The sequence below is a fragment of the Abramis brama genome, assembly GCF_963993115.1.
Source record: "Abramis brama genome assembly, chromosome: 11".
Classification (NCBI taxonomy): domain Eukaryota; kingdom Metazoa; phylum Chordata; class Actinopteri; order Cypriniformes; family Leuciscidae; genus Abramis; species Abramis brama.
In genome coordinates, this window is record NC_139973.1 from 1,586,397 (window position 1) to 1,610,000 (window position 23,604).

At 37.4% G+C, this 23,604-nt stretch overlaps 1 protein-coding gene across 1 annotated transcript; it reads left to right on the forward strand.

Moving 5' to 3' along the window:
• Positions 1 to 231: 231 nt before the first annotated feature.
• On the forward strand, positions 232 to 23,109 carry soat2 (sterol O-acyltransferase 2). Its single transcript, XM_084129116.1, has 16 exons — positions 232 to 365; positions 1,695 to 1,800; positions 1,960 to 2,012; positions 3,578 to 3,714; positions 3,806 to 3,856; positions 5,715 to 5,822; positions 8,258 to 8,531; positions 10,295 to 10,370; positions 10,865 to 10,949; positions 11,029 to 11,074; positions 11,800 to 11,929; positions 15,011 to 15,108; positions 16,442 to 16,540; positions 17,462 to 17,597; positions 18,389 to 18,534; positions 22,837 to 23,109. The coding sequence occupies exons 2-16, from the start codon at positions 1,728 to 1,730 to the stop codon at positions 22,888 to 22,890; spliced, it is 1,566 nt and encodes a 521-aa protein (XP_083985242.1). The 5' UTR covers positions 232 to 365; positions 1,695 to 1,727; the 3' UTR covers positions 22,891 to 23,109.
• Positions 23,110 to 23,604: the final 495 nt, after the last annotated feature.

The following is a 23,604-nucleotide window of genomic DNA, read 5'->3' on the forward strand; positions in this document are numbered from 1 at the left end:
ATATCTATCGCTGCAAATAAGGAAAACATTAAAATAACAGTAAGACACAAATAGAATTAATAAAATCTGTCTAACAGAGTGATAAAGAGCCGTTTCGGCACGGGTCAATGTGTAAGCAAGTCTACAAGAGCGTCTGGCTGACAACCAGAAGAATCGATTTAATGAGCTCACACTCCATCATGCGCCTATACTTGTATATACAGTATAGAGACTGACAGCGGAGTCTGTGAACACAGGGGCAGTGGAGCAGATTCAGTGTGTAAACAGATCAATGACGCTGTTGAGCAGAGCCTGAGGACACTGAAGAGCAAAGCTCATATAAACACACGTACAGTCGCAGCGAACGGGACAGGAGATCCGCCAAGGTGAGTCCGTCCATGTTCATTAATGCTTCAGTCTTCGTTCATTTCATTTTCAGTGATTAAAAACAGGTACTGGGGTATTTTATTATTTATAATAAATATTATTGTAATATAAGAGTGAATCTCATGAAATCTGTCGGGAACATCTCCGGGTCATATTTCACTTAATAAATAAATAAAGGAAAACTTTTTTTGTTCACAGAAAGCGTATTTTAGGACCATTTGGATTTTTCTTTGTATTTTGGATTTTTCTTTGTATTTTGATATTATATTCACAAATTCTTATACAAAAACAATGCTATATTTTAATGTGTATTATTTATTCATCATGGTGCTGCTATTAGCAATGCTTTTATTTGTAATAATTATATTAAAAAATATAAATAAAATAAATGTTATATATATATGTGTGTGTGTGTGTGTGTATGTATATATATATATATATGTGTGTGTGTGTGTATTAGTTATTCTTATTACTGTAATATTCTTATTACTGTATATATATATATATATATATATATATATATATATATGAAGAGTTCAGATGCAAAAGCCTCTAAGTGCCATTTGAAAATTTCTTCTAGAATGATCATTTTTATCAAGCTTGTATATTTAAGTTCAGTAATTTCACTTAAATGACAATTAATAGGTAATTTAGATGGCACTTAGAGGCTTTTGCATCTGAACTCTTCATATATATATATAAATGCATTTTCTTTATGCAATTGTTTTACTTTTTGCTTAGATTTTTTGGGTGAAATATGATCTAGACATGTTTACCTGAACTTCATTCATAAATCCCTTCTTAGGAACGCTTATGAAGTTATTGCGTCTTTACAATTAAAAAGCGAATCAAATCTAACAATCAAAGCATTCATAAATTCATAAAGTAAGAGACTAATAGGTATGAAATTAATTTCTTCATGAAGTGAGTTTTTCAGTGTCTGTGACATCTGTGTCTGTCTCTGTTAGCATCATCTCCAACATCATTTATCAGCCATAACCATAAATGTGTGTAATAGCATTCATTATATCTCTGTAAATCTGTGTGTCCATGACACTGAGGTAAACGTAAAGAACACTGAGGGTTTCTTTCGGTCATGAAACTCTTGTTCATAATCAGCGAACGGTCAAAGATTAGCCCTGTTTACATTGAGATAACTAGCTTTAGTGAATATACTATAGCACAGGTAACCTCAGGTCAACATGTTTCAGGGTTCAAAAGGTCAGATGATGCATTAGAACGAATCAGCTTGTTCATCTCCACTGAAACATCTGCAGCCATCATCATGTTTTTCATGCATCTAAATATAAAACTTGGGTCTCTCCTAGACATTTCATCAGGACTCGATCGATTAAAGCGTCATGTCAACACACGACACCAGAAACACTCGAGGCCGAGGAGCCACACACACCGAGAATGGCTCGATCACACAGCGTGAGTTCACACTGATGACAAATGTTGTACATGTTTGCATTAACCAATGTAAAGCACTATTATATTATTATGCATTAACCAATGTAAAGCACAGCTGTACTGTCTGTGTGTGTGTGTGTGTGTGTGTGTGTGTGTGTGTGTGTGTGTGTGTGTGTGTAGATGAGAATCACACGAGAATGAGAGAGATGACACAGAGAAACCAAGACATGGAGGTAAGACACTTCACTGCCGAAAACATGATCCTGCATAGAAAAGAAAGAAAGAAAATGTATTTTGTTGTGTGTGTGTGTGTGTGTGTGTGTGTATATAAAGGCATCAAATACCAATTACATTGATTTATTACAACAATTAAAGTAATATATCAGCATTTTTAAGTTTTTGTATTTGAGAATTTAATGAAAATATCAAAATGCAAAACTACATATATATATACAGTGCTATGCATAAGTTTAGACACCCATGCTAAAGTTGACTAAAAAGAGGAATAAAAAATCATCTTTTGGAAATTGAACTTAATGCTTTAATTAAAAAATCCAACCTTTAAGGACACCAATTTTCTTTGTGAATGAATAATGGATCGTAAATAAATAAATGTTCTTCCTTAAAATACAGGGTGCATAAGTCTGGACACCCCTATGTTAAATTCCCATATTTTTAAAGGCCAGTTACTTCATGGATCCAGGATACTATGCATCCTGATAAAGTTCCCTTGGCCTTTGGAATTAAAATAGCCCCACATCATCACATAGCCTTCACCATACCTAGAGACTGGCATGGTTTTATTTCAGTTAGCCTAATAGCTGGTTTGATTTGCATTGAGAGATGATCTTATGGAAAGTACTCCATGCCAATCTCTAGGTATGGCGAAGGCTGTGTGATGATGTGGGGCTATTTTAATTCCAAAGGCCAAGGGAACTTTATCAGGATGCATAGTATCCTGGATCCATGAAGTAACTGGCCTTTAAAAATATGGGAATTTAACATAGAGGTGTCCAGACTTATGCACCCTGTATTTTAAGGAAGAACATTTATTTATTTATGATACATTATTCATTCACAAAGAAAATTGGTGTCCTTAAAGGTTGGATTTTCCCTAATTTTTTTAATTAAGGCATTAAGTTCAATTTCCAAAAGATGATTTTTTATTCCTCTTTTTAGTCAACTTTAGCATGGGTGTCTAAACTTATGCATAGCACTGTATATATATATATATATATATATATATATATATATATATATATATATATATATATATATATATATATATGTGTGTGTGTCATTATATTTATATATATATATATATATATATATATATATATATATATATATTTATATTTATATTTATATTTATATATATATATACATACATACATACATACATACATACATACATATATACATATATACATATTTATATATATATATATATATATATATACATATATATATATATACATATACATATATATATATACATATACATATATACATACATACATATATATACATATATATATATACATACATACACACACACACACACACACACACACACACACACATACATACATGTATATAAAAACAAATCCAAATATTTTTCTCATATTCGCAAACAAATGTTTTTTCCATTTATTTTAGTATTGCATATTGCAGTATTTATAGACCATGGTGATTTTTGCCTTTAATTTAAACTAAAAAAATAATAATTTTTAGAACCACCCCATAACATGATAGCGCAGTCTCAGAATGATCATGTGAAACTGTATTTTCTGCTCAGAGGATGAAAGAGGAAGTGATCAGACATGTTCAGTCTCGTCTGAATGAAGTGTTGGAGCGAGCGCTCACTGACTCAGTGCAGTCTCTGTCCACACACACACAAACACACACCGACCAGAAGGAAAGCAGCAATAACAGGTGAGAGTTTCTGTGATGTCACATCCTGCCAATGCAGGAGGAGTCACGTGCTTGAATAAAAGTGTTTCTGCACATATACTTTGATTTCCAGGCACAAACTGGAGCAGGGGAAGGTGTTTATAGCCAGATGCTCACTGCTGGAGTAAGTATTATTACTGACGTTTATGAATCGATAATAGAAAATCCTAACCACCCTAGCAACGCCCTAGCAACCACCCACAAGACTGACAGCCTAGTAATAAACAAATAATTTGACAATTTAAAACAGCAAAACATCCTAAATGCCAAAGGTGAAAGGTCATGACTTCGTAAACAATTTTCGTAAAACTTGTTTTAGATGTTCTTGACAATGTTAAGATGTCATCAGTTTACTTTATTATTCTTCCTCCCCAATGGGAGTCTATGAACCGCAAGTAGGAAAATGATGAAAATAGGCACACTTGTAGTGATGGTAATGAACAGTAATAAGACCGACTTTGGGGTCTCTAGGACCAACTCTATAGCGCCACCACCAGTTCAAAAATTCCCTTTTCAAATGGTTATTTTGAACGCTTTGTTCTAGAAAATATGTTGCGAACTTAATGTTAACTCAAGATTGGTTCAGAGGCTGTATCTTAGCAAAACTTTGATCAATTGAAACGAAACTTGGTACACTTCATCAGAACCATGATCTGAGAACATTAAATTATATCAAATTAAATTAAATGTGTGTGTATATATATATACACACACATATAAATATTTTTTTATGTTTAATCTTTACATTTTTATAATAAATAAATTACATATAAATTATATGTAATTATTTTATATATATTTTAATATATAATATACATGATAATTAAATGATATCTAATAATAATACATTTTTTATTTCTAAAAAAATAACAGAATATATATATATAGTTTAGTGATTATCATTATTTAATATAAAATTATTTATAATAATATGATATAATATAATATTATTTCTAATAATATAATATGATATAATATAATATAATAAATAATACATCATTACATCAAATCCTATGAAGTTTAATAAATGAATGGTTAACAAACTGGGTTTTAATAATAATATATAATTTAATGACAATCATTATTTATATAATATATTTTTATAATCTACATAATTAAATTAGATGTATAATCAGAAATACATTACATATTTAATTTAATGATTATTAAATAAAAATAATACACACACACACACACACACACACACACACACACACACATATACATATATATATATATATATATATATATATATATATATATCTCGTTTAATGATTATCATTATCTTCATTACATCAGATACTATGATGATCATACGTTTGTTAAATTAATGGTTAACGAACTGGGTTTTAATAATATTGTGCCAGAGCCGAAGCGATGCCCAGTGGTGTGTGCCAACGTTCATTTGAGGTTCAGGGTCCAAAGTCTGCTGGCCTTTGCCAAATTAAATAAATACAAAATTATTGGCATCATATCATATTTGAACATGTTGTCAGAAAATAGTGACCTTGGTGTCTATGGATTCCTCGTCTCATGCCCAATCCCAAGATATGATCCGAGGATAAACCATCGGTCGGCCATTTCGAATTATTTCATAAATTGCATCTTTTAAACGATCTGACAATCGGCACAACATTTCTGGTCACGGGTCCGAATCCTGTGGCACATGCTCAGACCGCAGGAGATACTGTGGCCAGAAGAGGTGCGTCTGTTCCAGACATGGTGTCGTTCGAAGAATACTCGAATCTGAACTTGTTAAATATAGCATTTATTTGTTATTCGTTGCATTTATATGCAAAATTGAACTACTGAACCCTGGAAGCGAAGTGAAAGCGTGTCGTGTTTTTAAAAAAATGTTCGTTCTGCTTTTGCTCTTCTGGCTCTGCACTGCTGTTGCTTCCCCTTCGGGGCTTGCAGCTATATTTATTATTATTAATATTTTAACCAAAAATGGCACAAAAAAAGTGTTCCTCTCTCTCCAGTGAGTTATTTGAGATCAGTCACATCAGGACCATCTACCACATGTTCATCGCAGCTCTATTCCTGTTCATCATGAGCACGTTAGCAGTGGACTACATCGACCAGGGCAGGTGAGAGTGTGTGTGTGTGTGTGTGTGTGTGTGTGTGAGAGAGCCTGACAGTGAGTGTGTATACACGTGTATGTGTGTGTGAGAGCCTGACAGTGAGTGTGTGTATGTGTGTGTGAGAGCCTGACAGTGAGTGTATGTGTGTGTGAGAGCCTGACAGTGAGTGTGTGTATGTGTGTGTGAGAGCCTGACAGTAAGTGTGTGTGTGTGAGAGCCTGACAGTGAGTGTGTGTGTGTGAGAGCCTGACAGTGAGTGTGCGTTGGAGAGCCTGACAGTGAGTGTGTGTGTGTGTGAGAGCCTGACAGTGAGTGTGTGTGTGTGAGAGCCTGACAGTGAGTGTGTGTATGTGTGTGTGAGAGCCTGACAGTGAGTGTATGTGTGTGTGAGAGCCTGACAGTGAGTGTGTGTATGTGTGTGTGAGAGCCTGACAGTAAGTGTGTGTGTGTGAGAGCCTGACAGTGAGTGTGTGTATGTGTGTATGTGTGTGTGAGAGCCTGACAGTGAGTGTATGTGTGTGTGAGAGCCTGACAGTGAGTGTGTGTGTGTGAGAGCCTGACAGTGAGTGTGTGTGTGTGAGAGCCTGACAGTGAGTGTGCGTTGGAGAGCCTGACAGTGAGTGTATGTGTGTGTGAGAGCCTGACAGTGAGTGTGTGTATGTGTGTGTGAGAGCCTGACAGTAAGTGTGTGTGTGTGAGAGCCTGACAGTGAGTGTGTGTATGTGTGTGTGAGAGCCTGACAGTGAGTGTATGTGTGTGTGAGAGCCTGACAGTGAGTGTGTGTATGTGTGTGTGAGAGCCTGACAGTAAGTGTGTGTGTGTGAGAGCCTGACAGTGAGTGTGTGTGTGTGAGAGCCTGACAGTGAGTGTGCGTTGGAGAGCCTGACAGTGAGTGTGTGTGTGTGTGAGAGCCTGACAGTGAGTGTGTGTGTGTGTGAGAGCCTGACAGTGAGTGTGTGTGTGTGAGAGCCTGACAGTGAGTGTGTGTGTGTGTGTGTGTGTGAGAGCCTGACAGTGAGTGTGTGTGTGTGTGTGTGTGTGTGTGTGTGTGTGTTGGAGAGCCTGACAGTGAGTGTGTGTGTGTGTGAGAGCCTGACAGTGAGTGTGTGTGTGTGAGAGCCTGACAGTGAGTGTGTGTGTGTGTGAGAGCCTGACAGTGAGTGTGTGTGTGTGTGTGTGTGTGTGTGTGAGAGCCTGACAGTGAGTGTGTGTATACGTGTGTGTGTGAGAGCCTGACAGTGAGTGTGTATGTGTGTGTGAGCCTGACAGTGAGTGTGTGTGTGAGAGCCTGACAGTGAGTGTGTATACGCGTGTATGTGTGTGTGAGAGCCTGACAGTGAGTGTGTGTGTGAGAGCCTGACAGTGAGTGTGTGTATGTGTGTGTGAGAGCCTGACAGTGAGTGTGTGTATGTGTGTGTGAGAGCCTGACAGTGAGTGTGCGTTGGAGAGCCTGACAGTGAGTGTGTGTGTGTGTGAGAGCCTGACAGTGAGTGTGTGTGTGTGAGAGCCTGACAGTGAGTGTGTGTGTGTGTGAGAGCCTGACAGTGAGTGTGTGTGTGTGTGTGTGTGTGTGTGTGTGAGAGCCTGACAGTGAGTGTGTGTATACGTGTGTGTGTGAGAGCCTGACAGTGAGTGTGTATGTGTGTGTGAGCCTGACAGTGAGTGTGTGTGTGAGAGCCTGACAGTGAGTGTGTATACGCGTGTATGTGTGTGTGAGAGCCTGACAGTGAGTGTGTGTGTGAGAGCCTGACAGTGAGTGTGTATACGCGTGTATGTGTGTGTGTGAGAGCCTGACAGTGAGTGAGTGTGTGTGTGTGAGAGCCTGACAGTGAGTGTGTGTGTGTGAGAGCCTGACAGTGAGTGTGTGTGTGTGTGTGTGTGTGTGTGTGTGTGTGTGTGTGTGAGAGAGCCTGACAGTGAGTGTGTGTGTGTGTGTGTGTGTGTGTGTGAGAGCCTGACAGTGAGTGTGTGTGTGTGTGTGTGAGAGCCTGACAGTGAGTGTGTGTGTGTGTGTGTGTGTGTGTGTGAGAGCCTGACAGTGAGTGTGTGTGTGTGTGTGTGTGTGTGTGTGAGAGCCTGACAGTGAGTGTGTGTGTGTGAGAGCCTGACAGTGTGTGTGTGTGTGTGTGTGAGAGCCTGACAGTGAGTGTGTGTGTGAGAGCCTGACAGTGAGTGTGTGTGAGAGCCTGACAGTGAGTGTGTGTGAGAGCCTGACAGTGAGTGTGTGTGTGTGTGTGTGTGTGTGTGTGTGTGTGTGAGAGCCTGACAGTGAGTGTGTGTGTGTGAGAGCCTGACAGTGAGTGTGTGTGTGTGTGTGTGTGTGTGAGAGCCTGACAGTGAGTGTGTGTGTGAGAGCCTGACAGTGAGTGTGTGTGAGAGCCTGACAGTGAGTGTGTGTGTGTGTGTGTGAGAGCCTGACAGTGAGTGTGTGTATCTTTCAGGCTGGTTCTGGACTTTGATCTGTTCTATTACGCGTTCGGTCAGCTGGGGACGGTGGTCTGGGCCTGGACGCTCATGTCGAGCTACACTCTGCTCGGGCCGTACCACATTCTGCAGGTCTGGGGCGAACGGGCCCTCAGGAGCCGCTGGAGGACGTGTGTGTGTGCGCTCACGCTGTGTGCTGCGCAGATGAGCATGCTGGGAATATTCCCTGTGTGTGTCGTCCTGCATTATCAGCTGCCGCCCGCATCACGATTCATCATCATATTAGAGCAGGTACTGGGAATATACAATCGACATGCTTTACTTAATCTACTTTATTATTACATTACATGCATATGTAATATATTTAAATGCATATGCATGTAATTTAATAATTAAATTAAATAAATGATATCAAATTAAAAAATAAATAAATTATATTAAATATATATATATATATATATAAAATTATGTTTAATGTTTACATTTTTATAATAAATAAATAAATAAATAAATAATATAATAAATTACATATAATTATTTTATATGTAATATTTTAATAATCTACATGATAATTAAATGATATCTAATAATTAGGTATATAATCAAAAATAAGTTACATATATAATTTAATGACAATTAAATCAAATAAATAGACTATAAATATATAATTTAATAACAATCATTTATAAAATATATAATATATTTTTGTATATAATCTACAGGATAATTAAATGAGATGTATAATCAGAAATACATTACATATATAATTGAATGATTATTAAATAAAAATTATATATATATATATATATATATATATATATATAGTTTAATGATTATCATCATTTAATATAAACTTATTTATAATAATATAATATGATATAATATAATTAATACATCATTACATCAAATACTATGAAGATAGAAGTTAATAAATTAATGGTTAACAAACTGGGTTTTAATAATAATATATAATTTAATGACAATCATTATTTATATAATATATTTTTATAATCTACATAATTAAATGAGATGTATAATCAGAAATACATTACATATCAAATTTAATGATTATTAAATAAAAATAATAGAATGATTATCATTATCTTCATTACATCAGATGCTATGATGATCATACGTTTGTTAAATTAATGGTTAACGAACTGGGTTTTAATAATAGTGTGCCAGAGCCGAAGCGATGCCCAGTGGTGTGTGCCAACGTTCATTTGAGGTTCAGGGTCCAAAGTCTGCTGGCCTTTGCCAAATTAAACAAATACTAAATGATTGGCATCATCTCATGCATATCAAAGCAGACGTGCTCAAATAGGGGGTCAGGGGTCAGAGGTCAGCGGCCTAAAGGACAAAACTGGGCAGATACTAAAGATACTTTTCTTGACTAATGCCCTCGTTTACACTGTCAGTGAAATGTGACCCAATTCCGATGTTTTGCTCATATGTGACAGATCCGATGTGTTCAGTGACCGTGTAAACAGAAAAAAAACGCATGCATTCGGATATTTCGAGATCGGTTTCAGGCCTCGTTCATATGTATAAATAAATTAGATATGTGCCAATGCGACTGTCATGTAAACAGGCAGATCGGGTTTTCTGAGGCGTTAGGCGACGTCTCCGCGGTTTAATGACGAGAGAAACCCCGAAAAAAATGTCGGACCCACTGCTCCTCGTTAAAGCCAATATTTAAACACATGCTCCCGCCAGTCCTGAGATCTCTCGCACACACAGTAACTGAAGCACATGTGCAATGATGGCACTTTTCGTCCTCCTCATAATCATGGTGATGTTTGGCGAACTTTGCATATATCGCAGAGCATCAAGCATATTTCGCGTTTGTCCATCTGTGCAAGAGAAGTTAACCCTTTAAGCATGCGCGATGTTTCAGATTGTATGGCAAGTATAAACGCGTGAATCGGATATGGGTCAGAGTTGAAAGAACGTGTAAACGGACGGTCAAAAAAATCGGATAAAGGACACAAATCAGAATTGGGCATGAAGACCTGCAGTGTAAACGAGGCCTAACTCCTGCTTTTACTCCACAGATCAGATTAGTGATGAAGAGCTACTCGTTTATCCGTGAAACCGTACCAGCCGTCCTCAAAAACAACACACAGAAGGGTAAGAGTGTTGAAAACACACCAGATATCATTTTCACTAGTGTGTGCAGGACACTATAGTTCATTAATGTAAGTGAGGAGAGCAAAATAAAGTAAATTGTGACATATTACACCTAATAATTCTTCATACAGCGACTAGTGACATTTATGACCAAATATTACTCAGACACTTTGATCTGATCATGTTTTGCTGAAGTGTTTTGTCTTTAATTGCTAATGCTCTTTTTACACACAGACTGAACACAATGAAGCATTGCTTGGTGATTGGTTGAGCTAAACTGGTATTATCTAATTGTGTAGTTAAATTTAACAGCTGACAGATATTCAACATAATTCATGTGTGAGAGTCTAACAGAAGGACGGACAAAACCAGTCAAATATCAACTGAGTTCTGCTCATATTATTACCATTTTAGCGAATAAACTGTGATGATGTGAGAAATGAGTAAATGTTGGTTGAGTCGTAACGCTGATCTTCACGTCTGTTTTTCCACAGATAAATCTCTGCGATATCCGTCACTCTCCAGTTATTTGTACTTCTTGTTTTGCCCGACTCTGATCTACCGTGAGGTGTATCCGCGGTAAGCGCCTCTTGTTGAGCCACACGGCTGTGTTACACACTTACAAATCAATATCCTCACTGTTTGTTGTTCCCTTCAGAAACCCGTCCATCAGGTGGAAGTACGTCGGCATGAACTTCCTGAGGGTGGGATTGACTAATCGCTCACTTTAACACGTCTGGCTCACATTACACCCAAACATTTAAATCAAAAATGAGAAATTGTATTTTGCATAAAGAAAAGAAAAAGGTAAAAAGCAATGTTTTGAACTGTGACATTATTTTCTTGATAATTACACCCCTCAGTTCTTATTACTTTTATACAGTGATGAAAATCAACAACATATTTTTTAAATGGCACAAATGAAATTTAGCAAACAGCAAATACTACCATGATCTGTACTTACAACTATACTTGATTTAAAAAAAATATATATTTAAACATAAATGAAAGCACTCTCTCAGCTGATGTAGGCGTCAAGACCAAAATCTAAATAAATATAATAAATACAATTAAAAAAGGTCTGCAGATTATCTTATACTCCGTCTGTCAGTATTATCAGGTGTTTGATTGTCTATTTATAAATAAATAAATAAATAATAGAAAAATATAAATACATTTAAAAAAGGACATTAGAGTATATTTAACAAATAATATAAAAATATAATAAAATATGAATACATTTTAAAAAGGACATTAGAGTATATTTAACAAACACATTTCACTCCAAATTTTTTTTCTTTTCCGTCATGAAAATGATGGCACAGTACGAACCCGACTGGTTGTAGAGCCGTGTTAGTGTGGTAGTGTTCACACACACAGTGTTAGTCTCACCGTGAGAGTTGGTGACGCTCGTGTTCCTCTGTCTCAGATCTTGGCCAGTTTCTTCTACCTGTACTTCATACTGGTGCGCTTGTGCATCCCAGTGTTCCGGAACAACAGCCACCAGCCGCTCAGCTCACGCTCACTCATCCTGATGCTGTTCCACGCAGCCTTTCCAGGTACACACACACACAATCCTGATGCTCTTCCACGCAGCCTTCCCAGGTACACACACGCACACACACACACAATCCTGATGCTCTTCCACGCAGCCTTCCCTGGTACACACACACACGCTCACACACACACGCTCGCTCGCTCACTCACTCACTCAGATGCTCTTCCACGCAGCCTTTCCAGGTACACACACACTCTCACACACACACACAATCCTGATGCTCTTCCACGCAGCCTTCCCAGGTACACACACACACACACACTCACTCACTCACTCACTCACTCACTCACTCACTCACTCACTCACTCACTCACTCACTCACTCACATGCTCTTCCACGCAGCCTTCCCAGGTACACACACACGCTCACTCACTCACTCACTCACTCACTCACTCACTCACTCACTCAGATGCTCTTCCACGCAGCCTTCCCAGGTACACTCACTCACTCACTCACTCACTCACTCACTCACTCACTCACTCACTCACTCACTCACTCACTCACTCACTCAGCCTTCCCAGGTACTCACTCACTCACTCACTCACTCACTCACTCACTCACTCACTCACTCACCCTTCCCAGGTACTCACTCACTCACTCACACAGCCTTCCCAGGTACTCTCACTCACTCACTCACTCACTCTTCCACGCAGCCTTCCCAGGTACACACACACACGCTCACTCACTCACTCACTCACTCACTCACTCACTCACTCACTCAGATGCTCAGATGCTCAGATGCTCTTCCACGCAGCCTTCCCAGGTACACTCACTCACTCACTCACTCACCCCAGGTACTCACTCACTCACTCACTCACACAGCCTTCCCAGGTACTCACTCACTCACTCACTCACACAGCCTTCCCAGGTACTCACTCACTCACTCACTCACTCACTCACTCACTCACTCACCCTTCACAGGTACTCACTCACTCACTCACACAGCCTTCCCAGGTACTCACTCACTCACACAGCCTTCCCAGGTACTCTCACTCACTCACTCACTCACTCACTCACTCACTCACTCACTCACTCACTCAGATGCTCTTCCACGCAGCCTTCCCAGGTTCACTCACTCACTCACTCACTCACTCACTCACTCACTCACTCACTCACTCACTCACTCACTCAGCCTTCCCAGGTACTCACTCACTCACTCACTCACTCACTCACTCACTCACTCACTCACCCTTCCCAGGTACTCACTCACTCACTCACACAGCCTTCCCAGGTACTCACTCACTCACTCACTCACTCACTCACCCTTCCCAGGTACTCACTCACTCACTCACACAGCCTTCCCAGGTACTCTCACTCACTCACTCACTCTTCCACGCAGCCTTCCCAGGTACACACACACACGCTCACTCACTCACTCACTCACTCACTCACTCACTCACTCAGATGCTCAGATGCTCTTCCACGCAGCCTTCCCAGGTACACTCACTCACTCACTCACTCACTCACTCACCCCAGGTACTCACTCACTCACTCACTCACACAGCCTTCCCAGGTACTCACTCACTCACTCACACAGCCTTCCCAGGTACTCACTCACTCACTCACTCACTCACTCACTCACTCACTCTTCACAGGTACTCACTCACTCACTCACACAGCCTTCCCAGGTACTCACTCACTCACACAGCCTTCCCAGGTACTCTCACTCACTCACTCACTCACTCACTCACTCACTCTTCCACGCAGCCTTCCCAGGTACACACACACACGCTCACTCACTCACTCACTCACTCACTCAGATGCTCAGATGCTCTTCCACGCAGCCTTCCCAGGTACACTCACTCACTCACTCACTCACTCACTCACCCCAGGTACTCACTCACTCACTCACTCACTCTTCCCAGGTACTCACTCACTCACTCACTCACTCACTCACACAGCCTTCCCAGGTACTCACTCACTCACTCACTCACTCACACAGCCTTCCCAGGTACTCACTCACTCACTCACTCACACAGCCTTCCAAGGTACTCACTCACTCACTCACACAGCCTTCCCAGGTACGTACTCACTCACTCACTCACTCACACAGCCTTCCCAGGTACTCACTCACTCACTCACACAGCCTTCCCAGGTACTCACTCACTCACTCACTCACTCACTCACTCACTCACTCACTCACTCACTCACACAGCCTTCCCAGGTACTCACTCACTCACTCACACAGCCTTCCCAGGTACTCACTCACTCACTCACTCACTCACTCACTCACTCACTCACACAGCCTTCCCAGGTACTCACTCACTCACTCACTCACTCACTCACTCACTCACTCACTCACTCACTCACACAGCCTTCCCAGGTACTCACTCACTCACTCACTCACACAGCCTTCCCAGGTACTCACTCACTCACTCACTCACACAGCCTTCCAAGGTACTCACTCACTCACTCACACAGCCTTCCCAGGTACGTACTCACTCACTCACTCACTCACACAGCCTTCCCAGGTACTCACTCACTCACTCACACAGCCTTCCCAGGTACTCACTCACTCACTCACTCACTCACTCACTCACTCACTCACTCACTCACTCACTCACTCACTCACACAGCCTTCCCAGGTACTCACTCACTCACTCACTCACTCGCTCGCTCGCTCGCTCGCTCTTCCACGCAGCCTTTCCAGGTACACACACTCTCTCACACACACACACACACACACACACGCTCACTCATCCTGATGCTCTTCCACGCAGCCTTTCCAGGTACACACACAGACACCCACACACACCCTAAACCTACCCATCACACACACACACTAACCCGACCCATAAACCTACCCATCACACACACACACAAACACAAACACATACTATGTCTTTGCTCAACTCATACTATGTCTTTGCTCAAGTCGACATGAAATAAAAACTTTCTTCATATTTCTGATCTGACTCACCAGTGCAAACTATTCATTAACTTTAATCAAACTGCAACAATTCGCATCCGAAACGACTTTCAATTTCAGATGATGCGACTAATGTGCAGCCTATATTAGTTAATATAAAGAAAATCGGTTTATGTGTGTATTATTCAGGCAGTGTGTGTGGTTTGTGTTCAGGGATGCTCATGTTTATGTTGGGCTTCTACGCGTTCCTGCACTGTTGGCTCAACGCCTTCGCTGAGATGCTGCGCTTCGCTGACCGGATGTTTTACAAAGTAAGTGATCTCTCATTAGTTTAAAGTAAACTATTTTCTATATATAAACATATAGAAGAGTTGTAAACACTTCACAATAAGGTTCTATTTGTTAACTACATTAGTTCACATGAACAATGAAAAATCATAAAGCAATTTCCACATTTACTAACACATTATTAAAATCAAAAGCTGCGTCTTAATATTTAATGGATTTGATCTGTCATGAACTATCAATGAACAGTTGTATTTTTATTAACTAACGTTAAAGTCCCCCTGTAGTCAATACTTTTATCCCTTAAAACTCATCTTTGATCACCAAAATGACATATTTAAAAGTTTTTTCCTTGAAAAAAAAAAAAATTCATTATGCCTTAAAATATGTTGAATGTAACTCGACACCCTTGCCTCATTTAGTATGCGCTGTTCTATGAATATGCAAATGAGCCCCGCCTCCACTCACTCACTCAGCTCAGAGATCCACTGGTTGACGATCACACGTTGATCTGATTGGTTACAAGGTAGTTTGTGACGTCAGAAACACCAGCGATTTCAAAGCGTGTTTTTGAGACTGTCTTTGGTTCACTGCAGTTTTAAGGAGAAAATACTCAGCAATGGAGTCGACTTATGAATTCACACATGGTTTGTCTTAAAGCATATTAAAAACACCACATAGACACATAAACAACATTAAAAGCTGAATTTTCACCACAGGGCGACTTTAAACATACGAGTTTTTAGTGTTTATTTATGTTTGCATTTGAACAACTTTTTTGTTTGTTTCTTTTATTTTAATTTATCAATTTTAAATTTAAACATTTATAATTCTATATTTTTATACATTTTGAAGTTTCACAGCAGAAACATTTTATTTTATTTACAAATGTCATATGCAAGAATTGATTGTTGTTTTTATTTTGTTCATTATATAAAAAGGAATCAACTAAAGCTTCCGATGCCCATAAAACATTAGATTAAATTACTTTATTTTCTTTTTTATGTTATTATCTTATTTTTATGTTATTTAAAATAAAAAAAAATCTGTTTTAAATGTAAAAATTTAGCATTTTAAATGTTTATAAATTAAGTAGAATTGGCAATGTCAATATCACAACTGCATAAATATTGTATTATTTTTTAAGGAGAAAACACTCAGCAATGGTGTCGACTTATGAATTTACACATGGATTGTCTTAAAGCAGATTTAAAACACCACATAGACACATAAACAACATTAAAAGCTGGATTTTCAACCACAGGGGGACTTTAAGATGAATAATGTAATAAATGCATTGCTTGTTGTTATTAACTAGTGCAGGTTCACAGGTTTAGAGTCTCGTCTCTCTTTCATCAGGACTGGTGGAACTCCACTTCTTTTGCCAATTATTACCGCACATGGAACATCGTCGTACACGACTGGCTTTATTATTACGGCTACAGAGACTTCCTCCGGGTGAGAACGAACACTCCTGAATCTCACTGTTAAAGGATTAGTTCACCCCAAAATGAAAATTTCCTAATAATTTACTCACCCCAATGCCATCCAAGATATCCATGTCTTTCTTTCCTCAGTGGGAGAGAAATTATGTTTTTTGAGGAAAACATTTCTGGATTTTTCTTCTAACAATGGACTTCATTGGTTACCATCGTTTTTAAGTCCAAATCAATGCAGTTTCAAAAGTGTTTGAAGTGTTTAAACGGGCTGTACGTGATCACAGCTGAAGAAGAGGTTGTTATCTAGCGAAACGATAGGTCTTTTTAATTTTTTAAAAATAATTTATAGACTTTTTAACTTCAATAGTTCGGATTGAGCTGATCAACAAACGGACAGGGAACTACATCACATTGAAGGGTCACGCCGGCGCCGGCAGAAGTACCGCCCCACTGTTTACAATGCGACCGTACGTAGGAGGATAGTTCAAATAGTATTGTTTGCTATTATATATATAGTAATAGTATTCTGTGAATATGAATATGAATAGTATATGAATAACATTCTGATGAATATGAATAGTAGTTCAAATAGTATTGCCGGCGCCGGCGTGACCTTTCAACGTGATGACGTTGTTGATCAGCTCAATCCGAACTATTGAAGTTAAAAAGTCTATAAATTATAATTTTAAAAAAAAAATGACCTATCGTTTCGCTAGATAACAACCTCTTCTTCAGCTGTGATCGCGTACAGCCCGTTTAAACACTTCAAAGACTTTTGAAACTGCATTGATTTGGACTGAGGAAAGAGAGACATGGATATCTTGGATGGCATTGGGGTGAGTAAATTATTAGGAAATTTTCATTTTGGGGTGAACTAATCCTTTAAAATACGTGTCATGTCTGAATGATTCTGACCATGAGTCTGTCTCGATCCCCTCAGCTGTCGGGTTATAAACTCCGCTCGATGGCCACACTGTGTGTTTTTGCCGTTTCTGCATCCGTTCATGAATACGCCTTAACAATGGGCTTCGGGTTCTTCTACCCGGTGATGTTCTGCACATTCGCGGGTATCGGTGGTAAGAACGGTAGTTTAACTAATTGGTAACACTTTACAATAAGGTAATTATTAATTATTGTAAAGTGTTACCAACTATTTTTATGCATTGTATGTTTTTGCTGCACTTACAGTCAAACCAACATTTATTCAGACACCTTCAACATTTCTCACATTATCACAGTTTATTCGCTATAGTTTAGAAAATGGTAATAAAATATGACAAGAACTCAGTTGATATTTGACTGGTTTTGTCCATCCTTCTGTTAGACTCTCACACATGAATTATGTTGAATATCTGTCAGCTGTTAAATTTAACTACACAATTAGATAATACCAGTTTAGCTCAACCAATCACCAAGCAATGCTTCATTTTGTTCAGTCTGTGTGTAAAAAGAGCATTAGCAATTAAAGAAAACACACTTCAGCAAAACATGATCAGATCAAAGTGTCTGAGTAATATTTGGTCCCAAATTTGTATAAATGTTACTGGTAGTCACTGTATGAAGAATTATTGGGTGTAATATGTCACAGTTTACTTTATTTTGCTCTCCTCACTTACATTAACGAACTATAGTGTCCTGCACACACTAGTAAAGAAATATAAAAAAAAATTATATCTGGTGCTTTAATAATTTTTGGTTTGACTGATATCAGAGCATTCTAGGATTTCCTCATCCGTAAATTAATTAAATAAATGCATACAAAGCCTTAAGATTTTGGCCAACATGAAATATCTAGACAGCATAATGACAAGTTAAAGAGTTAAAGAGCAGGCAGAAATGTGGTGATTTTTTGTGTGTACCTTTCCAGTGGTGTTCAACTTCGCCATGAACGACAGCCGGAAGAGCCCGGTGTGGAACATCATCATGTGGGTGTGTCTGTTCATCGGTCAGGGCATCCACGTGTGTCTGTACTGTCTGGAGTGGTACGCGCAGATCCACTGCCCGCGCACTGGGGTGAGGACTCATCAGCGGGGAACACTGCTTACGCCACCCAATAAACAAACAACCAAAAAGATAATCGCAACTTTTTATCTCAGATTTTTTTTTTTTTTTTACTAAATTCTGAACTTTTTCTTGTAATACTGAATTTATATCTCACAATTCTGTTTTTTTTTCTCGTAATACTATTTACATCTCGAATACTGAATTTTTTCTCATAATACTGAATTTACATCTCACAATTCTAACTTTTTCTCGTAATACTGAATTTATATCTCGCAATTATGACTTTTTTTCTCGTAATACTGAATTTACATCTCGCAATTATGACTTTTTTTCTCGTAATACTGATTTTAAATCTCGCAAATTCTGACTTTTTTTCTCGTAATACTGAATTTACATCTCACAATTATAACTTTTTCTCGTAATACTGAATTTACATCTCACAATTCGTTTTTTTTTTCTCGTAATACTGAATTTACATCTCACAATTCTAACTTTTTCTCGTAATACTGAATTTACATCTCACAATTCTTTTTTTTTTCTCGTAATACTGTTTACATCTCGCAATTCTGACTTTTTTTCTCGTAATACTGAATTTACATTTCTCGTAATACTGAATTTACATCTCACAATTCTGACTTTTTTTCTCGTAAAACAGAATTTACATCTCGCAATTCTGACTTTTTTCTCATAATACTGAATTTACATCTCGCAATCCTTTTTTTTTTCTCGTAATATTGAATTTACATCTCACAATTCTGATTTTTTTTCTCGTAAAACAGAATTTACATCTCGCAATTCTGACTTTTTTCTGGTAATACTGAATTTACATCTCGCAATTCTGACTTTTTTTCTCGTAATACTGATTTTACATCTCGCAATTCTGACTTTTTTCTCTTGTAATACTGAATTTACTTCTCACAATTCTGACTTTTTTTCTCGTAATACTGAATTTACATCTCACAATTCTGTTTTTTTTCTCGTAATACTGAATTTACATTTCTCGTAATACTGAATTTACATCTCACAATTCTGTTTTTTTTCTCGTAATACTGAATTTACATCTCACAATTCGGACTTTTTTTCTCGTAATACTGAATTTACTTCTCGCAATTCTGACTTTTTTTCTCGTAATACTGAATTTACATCTCGCAATTCTGACTTTTTTTCTCGTAATATTTCATTTACATCTCGCAATTCTGACTTTTTTTCTCGTAATACTGATTTTACATCTCGCAATTCTGACTTTTTTTCTCGTAATACTGAGTTTACATCTCGCAATTCTGACTTTTTTCTCTTGTAATACTGAATTTACTTCTCACAATTCTGACTTTTTTTCTCATAATACTGAATTTACATCTCACAATTCTGTTTTTTTTCTCGTAATACTGAATTTACATTTCTCGTAATACTGAATTTACATCTCACAATTCTGTTTTTTTTCTCATAATACTGAATTTACATTTCTCGTAATACTGAATTTACATCTCACAATTCTGACTTTTTTTCTCGTAATACTGAATTTACTTCTCGCAATTCTGATTTTTTTTCTCGTAAAACAGAATTTACATCTCACAATTCTGACTTTTTTCTGGTAATACTGAATTTACATCTCGCAATTCTGACTTTTTTTCTCGTAATACTGATTTTACATCTCGCAATTCTGACTTTTTTCTCATAATACTGAGTTTACATCTCGCAATTCTGACTTTTTTCTCTTGTAATACTGAATTTACTTCTCACAATTCTGACTTTTTTTCTCGTAATACTGAATTTACATCTCACAATTCTGTTTTTTTTCTCGTAATACTGAATTTACATTTCTCGTAATACTGAATTTACATCTCACAATTCTGTTTTTTTTCTCGTAATACAGAATTTACATTTCTCGTAATACTGAATTTACATCTCACAATTCTGACTTTTTTTCTCGTAATACTGAATTTACTTCTCGCAATTCTGACTTTTTTTCCTGTAATACTGAATTTACATCTCGCAATTCTGACTTTTTTTCTCGTAATATTTAATTTACATCTCGCAATTCTGACTTTTTTTCTCGTAATACTGATTTTACATCTCGCAATTCTGACTTTTTTCTCTCGTAATACTGAATTTACATCTCGCAATTCCTACTTTTTTTCTTGCAATACTGAATTTACATCTCACAATTCTGACTTTTTTTCTCGTAATACTGAATTTACATCTCGCAATTCCTACTTTTTTTCTTGCAATACTGAATTTACATCTCACAATTCTGACTTTTTTTCTCGTAATATTTAATTTACATCTCGCAATTCTGACTTTTTTTCTCGTAATACTGAATTTACATCTCGCAATTCTGACTTTTTTTCTCGTAATATTGATTTTACATCTCGCAATTCTGACTTTTTTTCTCGTAATACTGAATTTACATCTCACAATTCTGACTTTTTTTCTCGTAATATTTAATTTACATCTCGCAATTCGGACTTTTTTTCTCGTAATACTGAATTTACATCTCGCAATTCTGACTTTTTTTCTCGTAATATTGATTTTACATCTCGCAATTCTGACTTTTTTTCTCGTAATACTGAATTTACATCTCGCAATTCTGACTTTTTTCTCTCGTAATACTGAATTTACATCTCGCAATTCCGACTTTTTTTCTTGCAATACTGAATTTACATCTCGCAATTCTGACTTTTTTTCTCGCTATTGAATTTACATCTCACAATTATGACTTTTTTCTCGTAATACTGAATTTACATCCAGCAATTCTGACTTATTTTCTCGTAATACTGAATTTACATCTCACAATTCTGTTTTTTTTCCTCGTAATACTGTTTACATCTCGAAATTCTGACTTTTTTTCTGGTAATACTGAATTTACTTCTCATAATTCTGACTTATTTTCTCGTAATACTGAATTTAAATTGACTTTTTTCTTTTTTCGACTTTTTCTCGGTGTACAGAGTTTACATCCTGAAATTCTGCTTTTTTGATTAAAAAATAAAGTAACCAACTTTTTTGTGTTAAAAAGGTAAATTACCTTTTTTATTCCGTGGCAGAAATAAGCATCCATACACCAGAACCCACTTCACCGTATCGCAGCAGGATTCCCAGGCCATCTTTAAAGCTACACTGTGTAGGATTTTCTCCCATCTAGCAGTGAAATTGTTTATGACTACCAACTGAATATTACTTTCTAGCCCCTCCCATTCCGAGGGCGTTTTAACTCCTACGGTGGCCGTATTATTTCAAATCTGCCGGCAGTCGCGAGTAATCTCCCCCTCGCATTCGTCACGGTGCCACTGAGTGTAAAAATGCGAAAGGCGAAGCTTGAATTTCCAGGTTTGTCCCTCTTTGGCTAATGTATTTTCAAGATGGATGCGCAACATGGCTGCCGCCATTCGAGTGACTCGCTCGTATGTATTCTAAATGGCAGATTCTACGCTTACGAGAATACTTGATTAGTTGGTAGAAGTAATTACACATTAATGAGCACATATCATTTTGAAAGAACAAAGTGTTTTTTGCTAAGAATCAACTTAAAAAATTACACAGTGTAGCTTTAAGCACCACACACGGCCAAAGTTCCCAAACGCACAATAAAAACACTCACACTTGCGCTTTGATTAACGGATCACTGTTTGATCACAAAGACTCACAGTGCAGATGTCGCTCAAAGACTGTGAAGATTAAGTTCTGACCAGGATTAGGTTACAAGTCCAGCAAAGCCAACTGAAGAGCACACTGACAGATGGTGTAAGACAGCTCAGAAATAAAGAACAACAAAAAGCAGAGAGGGATGTAAAGTTATGAAATAACAAGAGATGGCAGAATAAAGGTGTCAAAAAAAATTTGTAGAACGGTACAAATAGTAATTTAAAAAAATTAAACATCCACTTGGTGGCACTGCAGGGTCACTTTGAGTAAATCACCATTTCTATGCAAGTCAACAGGGTTTGAAACAACACAAAGGTGAGCAAATTATAAGACAATATTAATTTTTGACTGAACAGTCCCTTTAAAAACAAGCATTTCTTGCATTGCCAATAAAAAAAAAAGAACAAAAACAAGACATACAATTTTTTTCTTCCGTTCAGTGCTTTGATTATCACTAACACTTCCATGGTTTAATTAAAGGTTTCACAAGAAAGAAAACTCTGATTGGACATTGCATTAATGCGCTCAACAGGCTTCACTGTGATTGGCTACAACGCTGCAAATAGAAATGTGTAGATGTTGTGTTTGCGCTCTCTTCAGAGTACAATAATCCCATGAATCATATTTAACAACATGTTCATAGCTTATGTTTGCATTCTCTCAAAACAGACGAGCTTCTGGGAGCTAGTGACGCCACGATCATGGACGTGTAATTACCAGTGACATCAACATCACAGCGACTTCATCAGCGTCAATATTTACTTCAGTTAATGACCATGTGCTTTGTGAGGATCAGGCATGACACATTATGAAATATGTTACATAACATACTTTCACATTTCACGCTTAATGAAGCACATCAGCCTCTCTGTAAATGTGATGAGTATGTATATACTTTAACGAATGTAATAATGCACATAATAAACAAACTTTTCTTTTAAACTATTAAAAATTGTACTGTTTAAGCTTATGGAAACATAGTAAATGCAACTTATTTTATATTCTCAATTTATATTGTATTCCGAAAATTCAAAATCTGTACAATCGTAAACTAGTAAGTCACGAAATAAAAGTAAAATACCAATAAATCACGTTAGTCAGATGTTTATTCTGTTCATCAGGAGCAGTTTCCATGTTTCATTAACAGTTCTTGTTAGTATTGTGTATCACCACTTGTTTTCATAACCCCAAAATGCCACTATTTTCACTTTGTGTTATTTTGTATATTTTTAAATGACTGGTGGCTCATACCAACATTGCATTAACAAAAACTAGTTTGGGACTGTTATTTTATAGCTTAACCTCACAGGCCTACTGTTTATTTATCAGTACTAGTCATATTCTTACAAGTTATGTGTATGTTAAGTAAAGGGAGACAGATATATATATAAAATAAAGAACATTATATATATATATATATATATATATATATATATA

Excerpts from the sequence above, each read along its gene's own strand:
- soat2 (XM_084129116.1), top strand. The coding sequence starts at position 1,728 with ATGTCAACACACGACACCAGAAACACTCGAGGCCGAGGAGCCACACAC. Across the intron at positions 11,075-11,799 it reads TCGGCATGAACTTCCTGAGG|ATCTTGGCCAGTTTCTTCTA; the intron begins GTGGGATTGACT and ends CCTCTGTCTCAG. Across the intron at positions 18,535-22,836 it reads TCCACTGCCCGCGCACTGGG|ACGAGCTTCTGGGAGCTAGT; the intron begins GTGAGGACTCAT and ends CTCTCAAAACAG.